This window comes from Agelaius tricolor, unplaced genomic scaffold, assembly GCF_023055355.1.
Source record: "Agelaius tricolor isolate 1412-34295 unplaced genomic scaffold, bAgeTri1.0.p SCAF_22, whole genome shotgun sequence".
NCBI lineage: Eukaryota > Metazoa > Chordata > Aves > Passeriformes > Icteridae > Agelaius > Agelaius tricolor.
In genome coordinates, this window is record NW_027269282.1 from 111,080 (window position 1) to 128,703 (window position 17,624).

The 17,624-nt window shown below is 39.0% G+C and overlaps 1 protein-coding gene across 1 annotated transcript in view; it reads right to left on the minus strand.

Moving 5' to 3' along the window:
* Positions 1 to 528: 528 nt before the first annotated feature.
* LOC139599192 (gamma-aminobutyric acid receptor subunit pi-like) overlaps positions 529 to 17,624 on the minus strand; it is a 45,844-nt gene continuing 28,748 nt past the window's right edge. Inside the window, exons 7-10 of the mRNA XM_071446267.1 lie at positions 17,425 to 17,562; positions 7,872 to 8,024; positions 6,740 to 6,933; positions 529 to 1,186 (exon numbers count right to left, since the gene is read on the minus strand). Coding sequence (XP_071302368.1) covers positions 872 to 1,186; positions 6,740 to 6,933; positions 7,872 to 8,024; positions 17,425 to 17,562 — 800 coding nt within the window. The 3' untranslated portion in view covers positions 529 to 871. The remainder of the gene's footprint in view (positions 1,187 to 6,739; positions 6,934 to 7,871; positions 8,025 to 17,424; positions 17,563 to 17,624) is intronic.

A 17,624-nucleotide genomic window follows, 5' to 3' on the forward strand; every position in this document is an offset into this window, starting at 1 on the left:
CACACAGACAGGGTTTTCTTTTCTATTCAAGAAGTTTTCCACCTTTATGTGAAATTTTTTTAACTGCGTGTAGTTCAAGAGGATTTACTAAGCTGAAAATTAAGCATATCAAATTTTCCCTCTACATAGTAGTTACCCAGGCAGTTGTGACTGAGCAGAGTACAGAGTATAAATGTCAGGATAAATTACCATTTTCCATTAAGGATTGGTGAACAACTAAATCCTCACTCACAGAAATACATCTCTCTGGATTTAAACCTTTTGGCTCCAGTCCATTTCTGCAGTCTGCCCTGCACTTACAGAGAAAAGCCATTGATGCCTATGGGAGTGGTGTCTAAAGATGTAGAGGGATCTTAATATGTATTTGTGACCTTACAAAGATGATCAGATTATTTGTTTGGTAGCTCATGTCTTCAGAAATGTTTATTGCTAAATAACAAAACCACTTTCATCTGCCATTAAACATTTTCTTATATAATCTGGAAAATGTATGCATAATTGACAAAACTAGAAGGAACTGAGTACAGAAAGCAGAAAACAACATTTAATTTCATTTTTACATTTATTCAATGGAGTTCAGAAACAAGTATAATATAACTCTTATTTTACAAAGTTGATCATTAAATATTTTTTAAAAAGGACTTATTGGCCTTTGATAAGTACTTTGGGACATGCATGCTAATACAAAGCCAGTTTTGGATGACAGACATTTAAATGCAGAAAAGTGAGTTAACAAAATTTTCAGATACACTTGAAAAGGTGGCATGTCCTTTTATATCCCTTTATCCAAATGTAATTTCTCCATTTTTCGGCAACTTCCCCTCCCATGTCCACTTTCTAAACTTTAAACAAATATTACAAAATAAAATATTTAGAAATACAAATAATACACCCAATAAAGTACATTAATTATGATGAATGATAATGGGAAAGAGAATCTGGCATAGTTGTCTATGTGGTAAGGGTTTTTAACATGGAAACAGTCAAAGATACAGAAAAGTCTTTTCATTACCGACATTGCTGAACTACACACTCTGTGTTGATTCCTCTCCCTTTTTCTGTCACTGCTGCTTTGTTTGCTTTTGTTTGAATCAGTCTTGTTTGTATTGTCAGGGGCACTGCAACTGTTTGTCACTGCTGCCAGGACTGCATTCTTCTCTTCTTCATCATCATCATCATCAATAATCTGATGGGGAACACAACAGCAGGTACTTAAGTGCATGTTTCATCACCTGATTATTTAGAGCTGCAGCAAATGGGATTTTTCCTCTGACTCCTCCTATGTTTCACTCCTCAACTTCAAGGACAAGCACTTGCATGCACTGGCAGCTCCTTTCAGCTCTCTCTCAAAGCCTCCATTTATGGGGAAAACATTGACTCAAGCAACGCTATACAGCAAAGACTTTTGAAGCACTGTCAAGAAAATCTGGATTTGTTCAAATATGGACAAGGAACTTTACTTAAGATAGCAGCAAATCCCTGAAAGGCACAACAGTAAACTGTCTTCTGCTCAGGGCAAATACTGGCAAAGGTTAGAGCCTAGAAAGTGTGAAGACAAAGCCCCAGCCTGGAGATGGAGAGGGTGGGGGAGCTGCCAGACCAGGCAGCTGAGCTGGCTGCACCCCAAATCCAGCACCCCAGGATGGAAGACACTCTCCTTGTGTGCAACTGGCTACCTCCTTCTGGTGCTTTGTGACAAAAATCAAGTGACTTTAAAAACAAAGAGGGACAAGCCCCACCCACAGCTGACTTAATACTAAATAGCTTGTGATACTTTCTGTCAAGTCCTGAAACTCGTGCTTTAAGTTCAAAGTTATGCTAGGGTTAAGAATATTTTTATGTGCTTCACTGCATCAAGACAGGTCTTTGGAGAATGTTGTATAAGCCTTCTGGTGGGTTTTGTTTCTCTGATTAGAAATGGCTCAGAGCCATAAAGTTCATGTATGAAATTTTCACCCTTTGAAGTCAGTGGGTTTTCTGTTACTGACTCAGAGGACACAGGATTAGACATCAGCTGCAGCTTCAGCTCTAAAACTTCCTTGGAATTTCTGGGGTACTCAGTTTGGCTTGAGATATTGTAGAGACACCAGCAGAAACGAGCTACAAAGACCGGCTCCAATTTTGTATCTAAACTAAACCTTATTATGTATACTTTGAGGAGGGGTCATTTTAATTCAGGTAGGTATATATATAACTTTTATTTTCTCCTGATAGTTTTATTATCCCCCAAATCAGTAGGTGGCATAAATGTAAGACAAGTCTAAAAAAATTATTTGTGAAGTGTAGAATGCAGAATCTCTTTCTTCTGAGCAACTTGCTTTTTTTCCATTTGCATCATGAAAAGAAACAGTTTACACAAGGACAAACTTTTGAAAGGTTAAGATGTACATCCCCATGTGCAGCCAGACAAAAAGCTCATTTAGGTATACCCAGCTATTAAAGTCAAAGAAAGCCAATTAAGCCACCTAAGTGGTCTCCATGCTGGTACAGAATTGCTCTTCTGCCCAGGGTGCATGTGTACAGCACGAGCCCTGTCTTCTTCATCTAAAATTACTGACACCCTTGAAAATTAAAGTGGAGTCTGTACAATGTCCTCAAGCTGCTGTGAATCAGTGAAGCAGAACAAATGGCAGTAGAAAAGGGATTAATGCAGCTTTCCACTTTCAATTAAAAAAAATAAAAAAGGGGGAGGATATTTTATTTGAGACATAAACATAGCTCAAACGTAGTTTTTAGGATGACACACATATCATCCTAAAAATACAATTACCAAAAAACCTTGGTCATCCTCCACATGGCCTCCCACACCTCTGAAAGGCTGGGACGAGAATCTGCCTATAAAGCATTAAGAGGTTCAATCCATAAAACTCCAGTCTGAACCTCACATAATCCCCAGGGTAGTACTAAAATTCAAACCTCAAGTTTTCACTTGAGGCCTGACTCTGTTATAAAAATCTCTCTCTTCTGCTTCAAAAAGTCCAGGCAGCTGAGGGGAGTGCTGGGGATGGCAGAGGAGCCTTTGTCAGCAGTGCCTGGCACTTGAAATGAGGCACCAGAGCAACAACCTCATGAATGCACTCAGTACTTCAAAGGTTAATAAAATAAAGAAACCTGACAGAAGAGTCCCGACTTTTTTCCCCTGCTTTCATTTTTCATTATGACATCTGTACTTCAAAACCATCAGGATTTGGGGCATTGCTCAGTTTAAGAGTCCATTTTTCTCTCAGGTAGGGCTGGCTATCAGTTGTTGAGAATTAGTTTTATTTCAGAGCATGAAAGGACATTGTGTACGTGCCACTTCTCCTTTCTCACAATGCATGTGAGCGATTCCCAGGAGGCTGATGTGTTATGAGGCTGTTCCTGACTCCTTTCAGCTCCCCAAGGGGCAGTTCTCACTTAAGCAGAAAATACCATAAGCAGTGCATATGTACAGGATTCTATCTGCAGTGCAACAAGGCTGGGCTCTTGTAAAACAGAGGGGAGGTTACAGCAAAAGTGCTGGATCACATAGCTTGGAAAGGAGAGAGCTAGTCTAGAGAACCATACCTGCTAATTTATAAAAACTGCAGTCTTATAGAGTGGGTTTATCAAGGGACTTTTCCAGACTGTTATGAAGAACTGAGCATGATGAAAGACTGAGCCAGTTTACACTGTATCAAAAAAAGAAATTGTGCTGTGAGTGTTCAGCTGTGGCTCCAGTTTTAAATGTCACACTAGGTTTTTTCTGGATGCCAGCTGTCAATGAGGAAATGGCAGCTGGCACTAAGGAGGGCTCTATTTAGACACCAAATCGGTACCATTCAGGAAAGATGCTGTACATCACCCAAAAAGCACTGTCTATGACACCTGATACTGGGGCTGCTGTTTACACTAAGTGAAGTGTTTGCTGACATCCAAGAGCCAACAGAATTGGAGGAAAGTTGCCACTTTCACTGGATAATAAAGCTGCTCAAGCTTAAAAATATTTCAAACCAGAGTGTTGCACACCTGGAGCTTATGTGGCGCTCATAAAGACTGCATGAGGCTTGCACAGAAATACCACAGAGGCTGAATATCACACTTATAAAATGATTTGCAGTTTTCAAACTGTTCTCCATTCTGCCTTAACAGTGGAGGTTTAGGTAAAAGACAAAGGAAACCCAAGGAATATTTCTGTGCTTTGTAAGAGGACACAATTAATGCCTTTGTACAAAAGAGAAGAAACTGAGGAGAAGCAACCTCTCCTTTGAAGCAGCCTGCTGTTCTGGAGCTGATGTGAATGGCACATTCTGCCTGACCTCCCTTGCAGCAGGTGGTTCCTCTGCTTTTGCCATTAGCTTTGAAGGTGTCTCTGTGGCTCCTGGTTCACATGATGGGAAACATTGCAAGAGCATGGATATGATGAGCTCTTTCACCAGTTTATGTTCAAAACTGGAGCTCTCAGGGGCTTCAGAAGGGTTTGATACGCCTGTGCCCAACTTCTTCAAAGAGCAAAGCGGGAAGCAAGTGAGTACAACTAATTTCTATACAAGAGAGAGGGTGACATTTCCATTTCACCTCCTACATTTATTTACATAATTCTGAGTGCAAATTTTCTATCAGCTCACATATGGGAATAACAAACTGGGACGTGAGATTTCCAATTAACCTGTGTCCACAAGAGAATACGCTAATGAGGACAACACATTCACAGTGACGATACTCACACATAAATTGCTAAGTACCTGCTAGACAGTGACATGAGATTTTAGCTGGTATTTTTGCCCTTGCGATGTTTTTGTTTTTATAACAAGAAATGAGAAATACAAGTCAGGTGTGGTCTCCATAACACCCAGATCAGTAAGCGGTGCTTGCCCTTGCCTACAGTAGGAAAAGGACATGACAAGCATTTTCCTTATTCTACAGAGTCACAAGCTGATCTAGGACCAAAAAACTGTTCCTTCTCTTATACCCCTATGTTTGTGTGGGCAAGAAGTGCATTTGGCTTGCTTGCTCACTCCTGATGCCCAGCAGAAGGCAGGAAACAAGCCTGAAGTGAAAGACTATTTCTTCTGGTCATGAAGGTCATCACAAAACTTTCCTTTCTCATTTTACAGCTGTACCTCCACATACTTCCATGCACATTTTTGAAGGCTAAAAGTTCCCATGTCCAGCCCATCTGCAAGCATGAGTACCTGCTCCAGATGAAAGGGAATCTGACAGAGGCAGGTGAAGGCAAGGACAGCATAAGTGCCCTTCACAGATCCAAAGATGCTTAATCATCCAAGCACTGAAACACTACTTTCTTACCCAAACCTCCAAGCAGCTTTTTTTTCTGTACACTATGAGCAAAATGACAACCACTTACATCACAAGATGGATATGCTCACAGGGAATTGTCACTGATGTTACCTTGCCAATAAAAATTACTTATAGGCTTTCCACTCAAATCCTCACTTGAAATGAGTGTTTGCCCATTTGCAGACAATCCCTGACAGACGTTATCTCATAAAACCCACTGGGGTGGCTCAGCTTTGTGTCCATTTTGCAGTCTTTCTTCACACACCTAGACCCAACAACAGCTTTTAACATATTCTTGTGCATTTGCAGTACCTATCTTTCATCCAAACAGCCAAAATCTCATTAATTGATTAACTATCAAGACATAACCCTCCCTATCCACGTATTGCCCAATCTTCAAAAGGTTTTGAAGCTCCTCCACTTGAGCTCAATATCCTGTTTCTTGAGTATATTGAGGAGCTTTGCTCAGGTATTTGTGATGCTCTGTTCTAATTTGGCTTAAACAGTTAACAATATTTCTGCTTCTGGTCATTTATCCCTACAGCACTCAACCAAACTTCTTTCTGCCTTTTTTTTCCTTCCTATTATTCTCATTTTCCATGTTTTACTTTTTTCTATTAATCCAGAAATTTCATAAGCTGCTTAAGTTTTTCTTTATCATGCATATTAGGTTCAGTTCCATAATTAAAAGCTGCAAGACAATCATCTTTCAGCTTCCTTGTGATTTATTTTTCCTTGCTTATGAAAGCACTGCTATACACTGGAGATGGAAGATGTGACAAAACCTCTTCATGAACCTGTCCTCATTATTTCAGCAACCATCAGACTCAAAACATACCTATGTTGATTTCATCCATTTTTATTTTAAGTACATTTCACAGCATTTCAGAGTTGTGAGAAACTCTTTAGAGCCACAAAAGCACTGTTATAATAATGATGCAGAAGGGAAAATGCATCCCAGTCTGACTTCAGGTGCAGCTGTTGAAAGAGAAGTTGAGAGCAGAAAGCTACAGGGACCTGATGCACCCAGCACATGAAGGCATCTGCCAGGAGACTGAATCATGTTCCATGCATGCGCAGGTTTCATATCATGGAATGCTATAAACTCTTTTTTTTCTGTATTGCAGTAGGATCAAGGCACCAAGCTCAGCCCAATTTTTGAACTGTGAGTTAATGCTATTGCCTGGGAGACAAGAAGTGCCAGTGATTTTTGTGAGACATCCAGAACATTTTATATGTAGCCATAAAGTCCATACCAAAAGAGAGAAGGAAGAGTGCTTCAGTGTGTTTGGTCTCTTCCAGAAAAGCTCCAGGTATACAAATATTTTTTCTTTTTCTCAAGATTATTATGTTTCCCTGCCCTAATTCTAAAAAAGAAACTACCTTAAATACATTTACCATTAGTGTTAAGATAATTAATTCTTTTTAGCAAATGTAATTTAAATCCAGTTTGTAGAACAACACCAAATAATTAATTTACCTTTGGAAGCTCCTTTGAGCTGAGTTGATGCAGAGTGCAGAAATGAGTCACAGCATACTCTAACAATGCTCCAAAGATGAAGCTGAAGCAGATACCCAGGTACACATCAATTGCCTTAATAAAGCAATTAGCATTTGGGAGTGAAGTCCTGGCTCCCATCATCAGTGTTGTCATCGTAAGGACTGTGGTGACACCTGTGGAATTGAAAAATATATGTTCTAGTACAACACAGATGGCACTGAGGGCCTCTGCTGCAAGGGCCCTACTGCAGGAGAGTTTTCCCTGGACCTGAAACTCCTAGGATGCCACAGTATTTAATGGGTCATGTTTTAGGAAGAAGACTTTAAAATTAACTTGTGACACTTAAGTTAAAAGCTTAAAAAGAGTAACAGAAAATGTTAGCAAAGCTGAGAAGACTAGGAATTAAAATGAGAGAGATTTTGGTGTCATGGAATATATAATTATGATTAACACATTATTATTGCAAATCTATGGAAAAGGTCCCTTTAAAATATTCAGATATCATTTTTCTGAAGTGAAAGACTATTTCTATGCAAAAGGTCCCTTTAAAATATTCAGATATCATTTTTCTCAGTGTAGTTGCCCACTGGCCTCATCCAATGTGAAATCCTTCTTTATTCCCTGTTCTGTAGGAGTATTTTTTCCATCCCACCTGCAGTTTGATCAAACCTGATTTGCATTCTCTCCCTTTCAGAATATCCTTTCTTTGAAATTAATTATATTTAATCTCTTATAATTCTCTTGCTATTCATGTGTTAATTAGTATGTATGGTGAGACCTCACAAAAGCCTCACAATTGTCTGTGCATGCCATGTATTTGAATATGTTTAAATTATTTCCAAAATTACAGTTTTTTCCTTTGCTTTCGGTGGCCTCCTCTGCCTATAAGTCTCCTTCCTGTAGCTGCCAAAGGTAATTTTCTTAGCTAAAGAATAGCAATGCTTTAAGGGGAATCCACATGATGCACTGAGTATGGACAACCCAAAAAGTAATTCCATAAAACTCAGAAGTGTTTGCAACTTCAGGACATGGATGCCAAGTATGTGCAATAGAGAAGGAGTCTCAATGACCCTGGTTTGGGCTGGTTTGGGTTGGTTTATCAGCTTCTCACCTATGCAGATTCTGGCTGGAACCGATGACTGGCTTATCCAAAATGACACCCAGGAGAGCACAACCAGAAGGATTGATGGCACATATGTCTCTAATATGAAATACAAGATGTTTCTCTTGAGTTCAAAGTGAAACACAAGTTTTGGGTAACGTCCTGGGGAAGGAGCAGGGAAAAAAACAGTGAAGGTGCAATTATTGAAAAGATCCTTGAAATAACAACCTGTATTACTTTGGTGGGCTACAATGTGGAAAAGGCTTAACAAACAAGCTTGTAAAAATTAAACACGGCACTGAAAAATTCAGATTGAAGACTCTGAACTGAAGGAAACAATCAAATATATAACATCCAGTCACCATATCCAGAGTTTTATTAAAGACACCTTGAATTGGAAATTAAATGAGGATTAGTGAAGGAAAAAATAAATCCATCGATGCATGAAGTTGATGTTTCACCATACAACACAAGGCAAGGAAATTTGAAATTGCATATGGATTTAGCTGCTGCTATTCATACAACAAGTGAGCTACTGTACAAACTAGAGCAGTAAGGATTGTCATTTCATGGGTTCTTACTTTTAACTATCTCACATATCCAGTTTGTTTTGCTTTTCATTTACTATTGCTCAAGATGTGGATTGAGGGTACCTGCTCTGACATTGCTGACCTACCTCTCACATTCCACTTAAACCCAAGCAGTATCTTTGCATCCTCATTATCTATTTTTCCTTTGTATTAGCACATTAGAATGTTTGTGCTGCTCTGAGCAGTGTCACTGTTGTGGCTCAAATTATTTCCTTCTAAGTCAGTGATTTCCAGAAGATGAACTTTTGATCATAGAGTCAAATACAGAACTGTGCTTCATGAGGGGATAGCACACTCATAAGCAAAGCCTGAATTTCTTATCCAGCTCCCTAACTGAGCAAAAATTGGCTGTGTTGAAATCGTTACCAGTTCAATGCATTACAGGAAAACAAAATCTTGCTTTTTAAAGGGGCAGAAAAGACTTCTTGTTCTGAAGTTCCAGGTTACAAATTAAGTGTTATTAAGCTTTTACAAAATCATTTTAACATTTGCATGCCAGTGAGATATCAGTGAGAGACTAATGCTCTGTAGTCCAATAGCTTTGGCTTCTGCTATTTAATACAAAACCTATTTTCTGGCACCAATATCTGCTTCCAGTGCTGCCTGCTGTGAGTCAGGACAGAACTACAGAACAGTGAATTCACTTCAGCAACAGCAATATAGGCACAGACAGGCTATTTGTGCATCCCTCAGGTGTGCTGTGAGACACAAAGAAGAGCACTTTTAAAAGCCTGAAATGCAAGCAGTGGATGCCAAGAAATGTCTTATTGCTCCTGGATGAGAAAATGGATGGCTAAATTTCAATTTTTAAAAGCATTGTATATATTGCATCAAGAGAACAATAACAGGATTTTTAAAACAGAAGGAATTGCATTATGTAGTCTGACCCTAATCACAAGCCACTAAATTTCCTTAATCATCCCTTGCTTTGAACTAAATAATTTTGGTTGGAATAGAGCCCACCTTTCACACAGATGTGAAGACTTAGTCTGAGGATACCTAGACACACACCATTTCTCTTGGTAAATAATTCTCTTTGCTAAGAATCAATGCCTAATTTCTAATATTAACTTGTTTTCAGTTTTCTGCGACATTGAGCATCTCCTCCCTACTAAATAGGGAAGAGATTACTAAATAAACTAAATAGTCCTCTGGTAGTCAGTTCTTTCTCCTTCCAAAGGAAAAAATACACTATATTTAGGGTTTTTCTTTGTCAATTCAGTATATTGAAATCCTAAAGTATCCAACTGAAAGAAAGGGTACAAACATAACAGTTCAATTATCTCCATGAGGCAAGAGGTACAAACATGTTTTACACCATTATCACATTTTTATGTGAAAAGAGGGACATTACACCAGTGTACCTCTACCAAGGCTGTGACTTTTACCAATACAGTTGTTTCAATAAATGTCATTTTGCTCACCAAAACTGGTTTTGAGTGTATGGAGACCAAAGTAAAGCACTCAGAAGTCAGGGAGTGAAAAACTCACAGATGACTGTGCGACCTTACCCTCCCTGTCTGCGCCCGCCGTGCTCTGAAATGGGCGCGGGGCAAAGGGAAAGCTCTGAGTCTGTACAACAAAAGGCTGCAGCACAAAGCACCTGTAGGGAAAGAGAATATTCCAGATATTCCACAGAAACTGCTTGTGCTGGGCTTCTGTGCTGACCACAGGGAAGGATGTGCCCAGCAAAGGGGAGTGAAGAGACCAGACCATCCTTCCTGCAGAGTGCCACAGGCACCTGGGGATTTCCTGCGGTTCAGCCTCAGAAGAACTCGTTGTTAAGAAGGAAAACTCTGAAACAGCCAATACAGCCATACAATAACACCCTCTCCTTGTTACTGCCCTACAACTGTATCTCTATTTACCTCAGTATAAAAGTTAAGTGCATACATGTGAAGTTACTTCAAAATATCAGATTTAAAAGCCACAGTTCACAATTTCCAAGTTTAGACAAGTCCTTTGAATATTCTGGTGTTATTATTTTTTCCTATGCCAGAAATTTCTGAAGTAATGTGAAAAAGGAGAAATAGAGATGTAACAGCTTATAGCTAAGTGGTTTTTTGGGGAACAAAAAAGAGACATTTCTCTAACCTTAAGGCTTTCTTCTTGCCAGAATCCAAAGACATATCATGGACGTGATAATAATAGTGTCAGCATTTCTCTAAAGAGTTCAGAAGAGCTTTTATAATGGAAATTTTGAAGCAACCTATATATAGAAATCATCAGAGCTCCTCCTGTAATAAACTGAAGGAATCAGTAGTCGAGAAAAAGTATTCAGCGCACACTTATGCTAAAGAAATGAGCAATGGGATAAAATGAAGATAGGGAAATATTGCAGTCCCTTTTTCATCTACACCACACATGTACCAGAAGTTATCATCTTTAAAAAGAACAGATTTGCTGCTCCTGTTGCGTGAGCTGCATGTGAGAGAGCAATGCTGTATCTCATTGCCTTTGACTGGCACATGGTGCCATCAGCCAGAACAAAATTGAAACAGGTTCATGAAATCCTAGTCCTGACTTTACTAGAGTTAACTCAAGTACAGCTCAAATTAACTCCTCAAAACTGTCAAGTTTGCCACTTGCTTGACAACAAAATACTTGCATTAAAATGAAAATATGTTTTTTCTTTCAAGTTTCTGGCCCATGATGAATGTCACCTCAGTGTGAGACTGCTCTGATTTAAATTTGTTAACATGATAGAAATAATTTCTGTGCAGATATCCAACTGCAGCAAAGGCACAGCATTAGCACTTATCAAAGTATTGAATTGCTCTGTGTAACAGTTTCTCAGATGAACCTGAACCTAAATGACTGTCAATATTTACACTCTAAACACACCTCAAGGTGAGGTATTCTACTTAATGACCCCAAAGCAAAAGAAAATTCAGCTGAGTAATGCAGGCTTTATAGAATTTATGAGAGAGCAGAAGTACAGAAGTAGACAGTAGCTCTAACTTGTAGATGAAGAACAAATCCAAACATCAGATGACAGTCTCCATACCTACTCTAACCCCCTCTACTGCTAAGTACCCGAAAAAGGAGAAGGTCCAGCTGACCACTGTTGTTAAAGCACCATAAAATTTATATCTGCACAGGCTTTAGTCAGTAGCTGAGCAGGCCTAGGCCTAGGTCTGAGTCAGATCTTTCTGAAGGCAATAAAAACTTGTTTATGTCATTTTATAATTTGGCATTGAAGTTTGGCTTTTGGCTTTTAAAATTATATTCTAATTTACAGTTTTGATTATCAGACACTTTGTATAGACTTGCCACTAATGATTCTATCAACAATAACTATTGCTGCACTGCTTGAGAAATATATAAACCTGAACAAGCTTTCTTTTCACCCTAGGTCATTCATTTTCTGATTTTCCCATTTTTCTGTGCCATCTGTTCCCAGCTGATGGCAGAATGCTGCACCTTTGATCTTTTCTGCAGCATTTCTGACCAGTGAATGGTCCCAGCAGAGGTAACTAAGGAAGGACTGATTCTCTATAAATACTGGCAGCAGTTCCTAATTTCCACTCTAAGTGCTTTGGGATGGGACCATCTTCCCCACAACCACTTCCTGTGGACTTTCTGCTGAACTCTACTCCAGTAAAAGACTGCTCCACATCACTCTTTATGCAAGAAGCACTTTGGTGCCCTGCACAGAGGTGTGCAGCCAGGCACAAAGAGCATCCTTTTCTCTCTCATGAATTATTTATGCTAACCCCTTGGGTGTCTGCTCAGACGTGTGATGTACAACTCACACAACTCACTCAGTGCAGTTCTACCAATGCATCATCTCCTTCTCATCTTGCCTCTTCTAAGGGCAGAAGACAGGAGAGCTTAAAATAGATTTTACATACACTGAAAATGTAGGTTTCAGTATGCAATTTTGTTACTGCTTGTTTACAATGAACATGGGCAGTGAATAATCAGAATGTCCCCACTTTTACACAGTAAATAAGTTGTGCAACTGAAATGCAATTCTCTGACTGTTGCAGGATGCTAAGGGTGCCAATATAAATTACTAATATGCTATTACAGCTTTTTTGCCGCTCCCTCAGAAAAAAAACAGTCTTCTGTCCTTCATAGTCTGGATCTTACAAACTACCCCTTTCTTACTTGCTTTTCAGAGGTGAACTAAAGGAAATGAAAGTTCAGGCTGGGCTTCTCAACAAGTGTTTCATCTTAATAAAAATGCTTTACAAAAAATAAGTTTGAAATTCAGATTTCCTAAGAATGCAACAAAGCCTTTCATGTAGTGTGTATGTGTATACAAATTTATCCACTTAGCTTACCTAACAAAAAAAACAACAAAAAAACCAGAAAAAATTATGCCACTGAAAGTTTTTCAAGTGTTGAGGTATATTTATGTCTATGCTATAAAGAACTTCAGAGGAGTTAATAAAAGAATGTTTCCTAATATTCTTTCCATTAATTGCATTTTTATATGAGTTTATGTTACTGTAACTTTTTCAAAATTTCCAAATTTATTTTCTTTCTAAACTGTTCTACACTGCAGAAGAATCTCAGAAACAACTCATGATGGAAAATACCAACTCAAGTGGAAAAGCTTGTTTACAAAGAGGGATGTTGTGACCTAAGAGAAGTAAATTGAACATAACATGATAATAGACAGATATGCATAGGTAATTGTTTAAATCTTAGGTGAGGCTGACTGAAGACTCACCAGGTAAGATTATTACGAATACCTCTGGGATTCTTTGTGAGCCCTGTATGGCAAAGAATATGTTCTCAGAAGTAACAGCTGGAGAGCAATTAGAGACAATAAAGGAACAGATAAAGGGAATGGGGGAAGATATTCAGCACACCATATCTCAAAAGGAAAAGTACTGAAAAACCTAGAAAAACTTGATTATTAACTAAATAATCTCCTGAATCTTGGGAAATTGCAGGTGAGCCTGTAGGACAAAGCAAGCAGTGCTTCTATTTAGAAAGAGACCATGACTGATCAACATACACTCTTATACAGACTTCATGTAATCTATATATATTTTGTATACATTTTGATTTCAGATCAGTAATAATAAATAAGTGCAACTGCTCACTGGCTTGGCTGTGACATTGAGAAGCTGACAACAGGCACTGGCCTGGGGACCACAGAGCTTCAGCCCTGCACAGCCACACAAGGGCTGAGGGGCCTCTAGCCCAAGGAGGCTCAAGCAGGATTTGAGACAGACATCAAACCCCTGGCAGCGACTGCAGACAAGAACAGCAGCCAGCTCCTTTTGCAGCGCTTTTAACAGAGCAAATATCTTGTCTTTGTGCATCAAGGAGCAGAGATTGAATTTATGCTTCTGTCTCTTCTTTCCTTCTGTTCTGCCAAAATAATGCCATTTGAATATGGCAGTTTGTTGACTTGACATTTTCCAAGTGGGGCCGTGCGCTGAGAGCCCTGCCTGCCTGCCTTGCCTCTCTCTGCCTTCTGGGATGAGCACTCAGCATCAGACTAGACCTGAGCAAGCTGAGCCTCTTCATTCCTGCTGCTGCCAAGGACTTGACAGGAGGGCTGAGCAGTGGGTGAAAGACTTAAGGAAAGATGCTGGGGAAAAAAGCTAACAGTCAATTAGCATGAAGTTTTAAATTATGTTTTTCTTCTTTCTCCGACTAAAATTGGAAACTGAGATTAATTAGCTATTACTTGCTGTGAAAATAGAAGCATTTATGAAGTGGGAACACATAGGGTCTGTCCTGTGCCCAAAACTGCTCCCTAACATGATGACATAGTATGAGTGTGTTAGGAGTGGAGTTAGCACGTTCGAGAACAGGACTGGAGTTCAAAAATATCTCACCAACGATTATAACGCAAGTAAAACAGGGGAATTCAACAAGTATGAAGTCCTGCACTCAGATGGGAATCATCATCTCCCAGAGCTCAGGGTACATGTGGATACAGGGCAAAAAAGGAGTCAGAGAACTAGGAGGAATCACTAGAGGAACAAGGTCAAAAATGCATGATAATTTTCTTTAAGAAAGGCAAATATCAGCCTAGAATGCATAAAGAGGAACAGATTTCATGGAACATATTAAGTAAACCTTTCCATCCTCAGAGGATATCTAATGGGAACCCATTTTTGGGTGCTGCATATCAGCAAAGAGATGAAAATTCAATGGGTGAACAATAGCAAAGACAGTGCATCTAGAAAATTGCTTATATGAATTAAAAAAGAGGAAAATTGCTGGTCTGAGAAAAGATGTATCCGTCTTGATACAGTGAAAAGGCTGCTGAAAAAAAGCAGGACATTTGTCTTCAATATCCACATAATGGGTTTGAAATGCAGCAAGGGAGATCAAGATTAGACATGAGGAAAATATGCGTGTAATAAACACCAGGAAAAAAATCATCTAGGGAGGCTGTGAAGCAGACACTGTGGAGGTTTGTCTGACTTACTCCTAGAAACATCTGTCAGGAAGTAGGCTGCAGATATAGATGACCTTGCCTTGTGACACAAGAATAGATTAAATGAATTTTTAAATGTATTTCAGCCTTATTTCTATGATTATTTCTACAAAAAGCTACACTGTAACAGTTCTTCATTGCTTTTATGTTTTTCCAGTAAGAAAAGCAAGCTTTTTATATTAGTATTTATTACTCTGAGAATGCAGCTGGTGTTGGCTGGACAGCTAAAATGATGCAGATAATATGGTTTGGGAGTCCAAGAGTTTATCAGTGTACAAAGAATGAGGACTATAGTTAAAGACATGTAGGAAATGGTTCTAACAATTAAATTACCCATGTCCAAAATGAAATTGTTCTGTACCAAAACGAAATCAACACCAAACCCTAGCCAGAAATCTAGCTAACATTATTCAAAGTGACTTACTATTATGTGATTACAGTAATGTGATTACTATTATGTGATACATGCTGTTCTACAAACAAGATTAATCCTCAGTGTCCTTTTCTTAAATTTACTGAAGTTACTTATGCAGGAATTTTGCTGACTGCATTTTAAATTTGGCTCTGTCAGTGGCTGTACTGAACTTGGGTTTTGCACTGCTGTACAATATTTCACTTGCACAGCAGCTGTACTGCCTGTTCATGTTCACAGAGTATCAAACCCTGATTGCTTTTTTTGCTGTGTTAGGAAATACTGCACACAGCTCTTCTCATAACTTTAGCTTTAGCCCTTTGAATTGTAGTGGTAATAAATAGCTGCTATTTATAATGTTATTGTTATTTATAAGCTACTCTCATATCTATTAATGGTAATGAGGAAATGCAAAACATCATTTCTCATTTCAAAATTGATTACACAGCTCCATAATCTGGTTGCTTTTTTCTTTTAATATGGCCTACAGTAGGCACTGCTTTCCAAAAAAACTGTAGAAAATAGCACCTAGTTCAGAATGACTCAGTAGAAAATTAAGAGGATTCAGGGATTAAATTTTAAAAGCACTGCCGAGCACTTGATAACATGGCTGTCTTGAATAGGAGAACTGGAACAAGCTGGTGTGAGAAATTTTAATTGAATTAATTTGTACGTCTTAAAACATATAATTAAAACAAAAAGTGGCTTTTGACTTCATACATTTGATTCCTGCCAAGACAAAGGGAGGAAAACAGCATCATTTACTGGAAGAAGAGCACAGTTCTGATCTGATCATACCTCTTCAACTCTAACTGGAAATAGGTTTTAGTCAATTTAGTTAAACAACAAACAAAACCAAAAACCAACCAACCAAAACAAACAAACAAAACAAACAAACTTTTTTTTTTGTCTTTAAACTCCTGATTCTGTGATAGAATGTGATAGGAATTAAGCAGGTTTCCTCTTCCCCTTTCCTGTATGGTGAACAGGTCCTAATACCCTTCTGGGATGAACAGCAGTAAAAGATTATTCATTCATTGAACCTGATGCTGCTTACTCAGAAGCTGTAAAGAGGAAGGCAAGCAGATGTCACTTACACAAGTAGCAAGAAATTCTGTGATCTTCAAGCCTGCTGGTATTTAATTTATACTTTTACATCCATTTAGAGAACTTCAATTCTTTAGCCTGAATTAATACCTGAAATTAGATCACATGTTTCTCTGTGTTGTGTTATTAAAGCAGAAATACCCAATAATGGAATAGAGAAAGTTTATCTCTGTGATTCAGAATTAGAAACATGTCCTCTGGTGAAACTGCAGTTTTGAAGGATGTGTGTGTCTTGATTTAAAGATCACACCCTTGTGTGGGTGTGCTGACTTGAGCAGAAGAGAAACTGGGTACACAGTGAAGAGCAGCAATGAAGGGCCTGAGAGTAACTCAAAGAACAAAACAGTTTGGCAGGTCTTGACCTCTCTGAAATCCCTTTCAAAATCTCTGGAAAATAATCAAGAGCACACTGTTCTCTGAGGTTAAGCCCTGCAGTTGGAGGAAACTTTCTACAGCAGATTCCTAAGGTGGGCAGAGGAGCAGGTCTGGGGAAAGGCTCCCGACCCTTCCCTGGGCACAGGAACCTCAGGTCAGGCAATCTCCTTCCTGCTGCCCACCAGGCTGGGCACAGGCTGCCACACAAACAGAGCAACTCCTACAAGCAGTAGCCATGAAACTCAAATTCCTGCAGCTGTGAAAGCACACAGCATATTCTTGGAATTTCCACAGATGAATAGAGGCTTTTGACTTGCCTTGTAAAGCCAGAATGGCTGATCTGAGCTGGATACCCCAAGGTCCCTGGTCTGCTCCAATTTAAATGCCCAATTGCATGCTCCTCTTTCTCCAAAAGAGCTCTCCCTGACATATGGAAGGAGCAGTAGGTTCTTGTTTGTAATTCTTTAGATAATGTGTGGCCTCCAAGAAAATGCTCAGTCTTTATATTAGTTTGGTTTCTGCTTGTAACTTGGAAAGTATTTACAGTTTCAAGAATGGAAAACTGTCATCCTAACAGAAAGCAGTGTGCTCAGTTCTTTAAGCTGCTCTGTTTCCAAAGCCATAGTTCAAAACTGCACCCAGAAAGTGTTTTAGGGGTGTTTTTACCTGTCTCATACACAGCTTCAGTTACAGAGGTAAAGTGGTCTTCTACTGTGTACTGTGCCAGCTGGAGTGTGTCCAAACCTCGAACTGAATCATTTCCTCTGGTCCAGTAAAACATGACATCATTGATGTTATAACCCCCTGTAGTGAGACACAAGCCAACAATTGTGTTTATTTTGTGCAATAATTAATTTGTGTTGAGC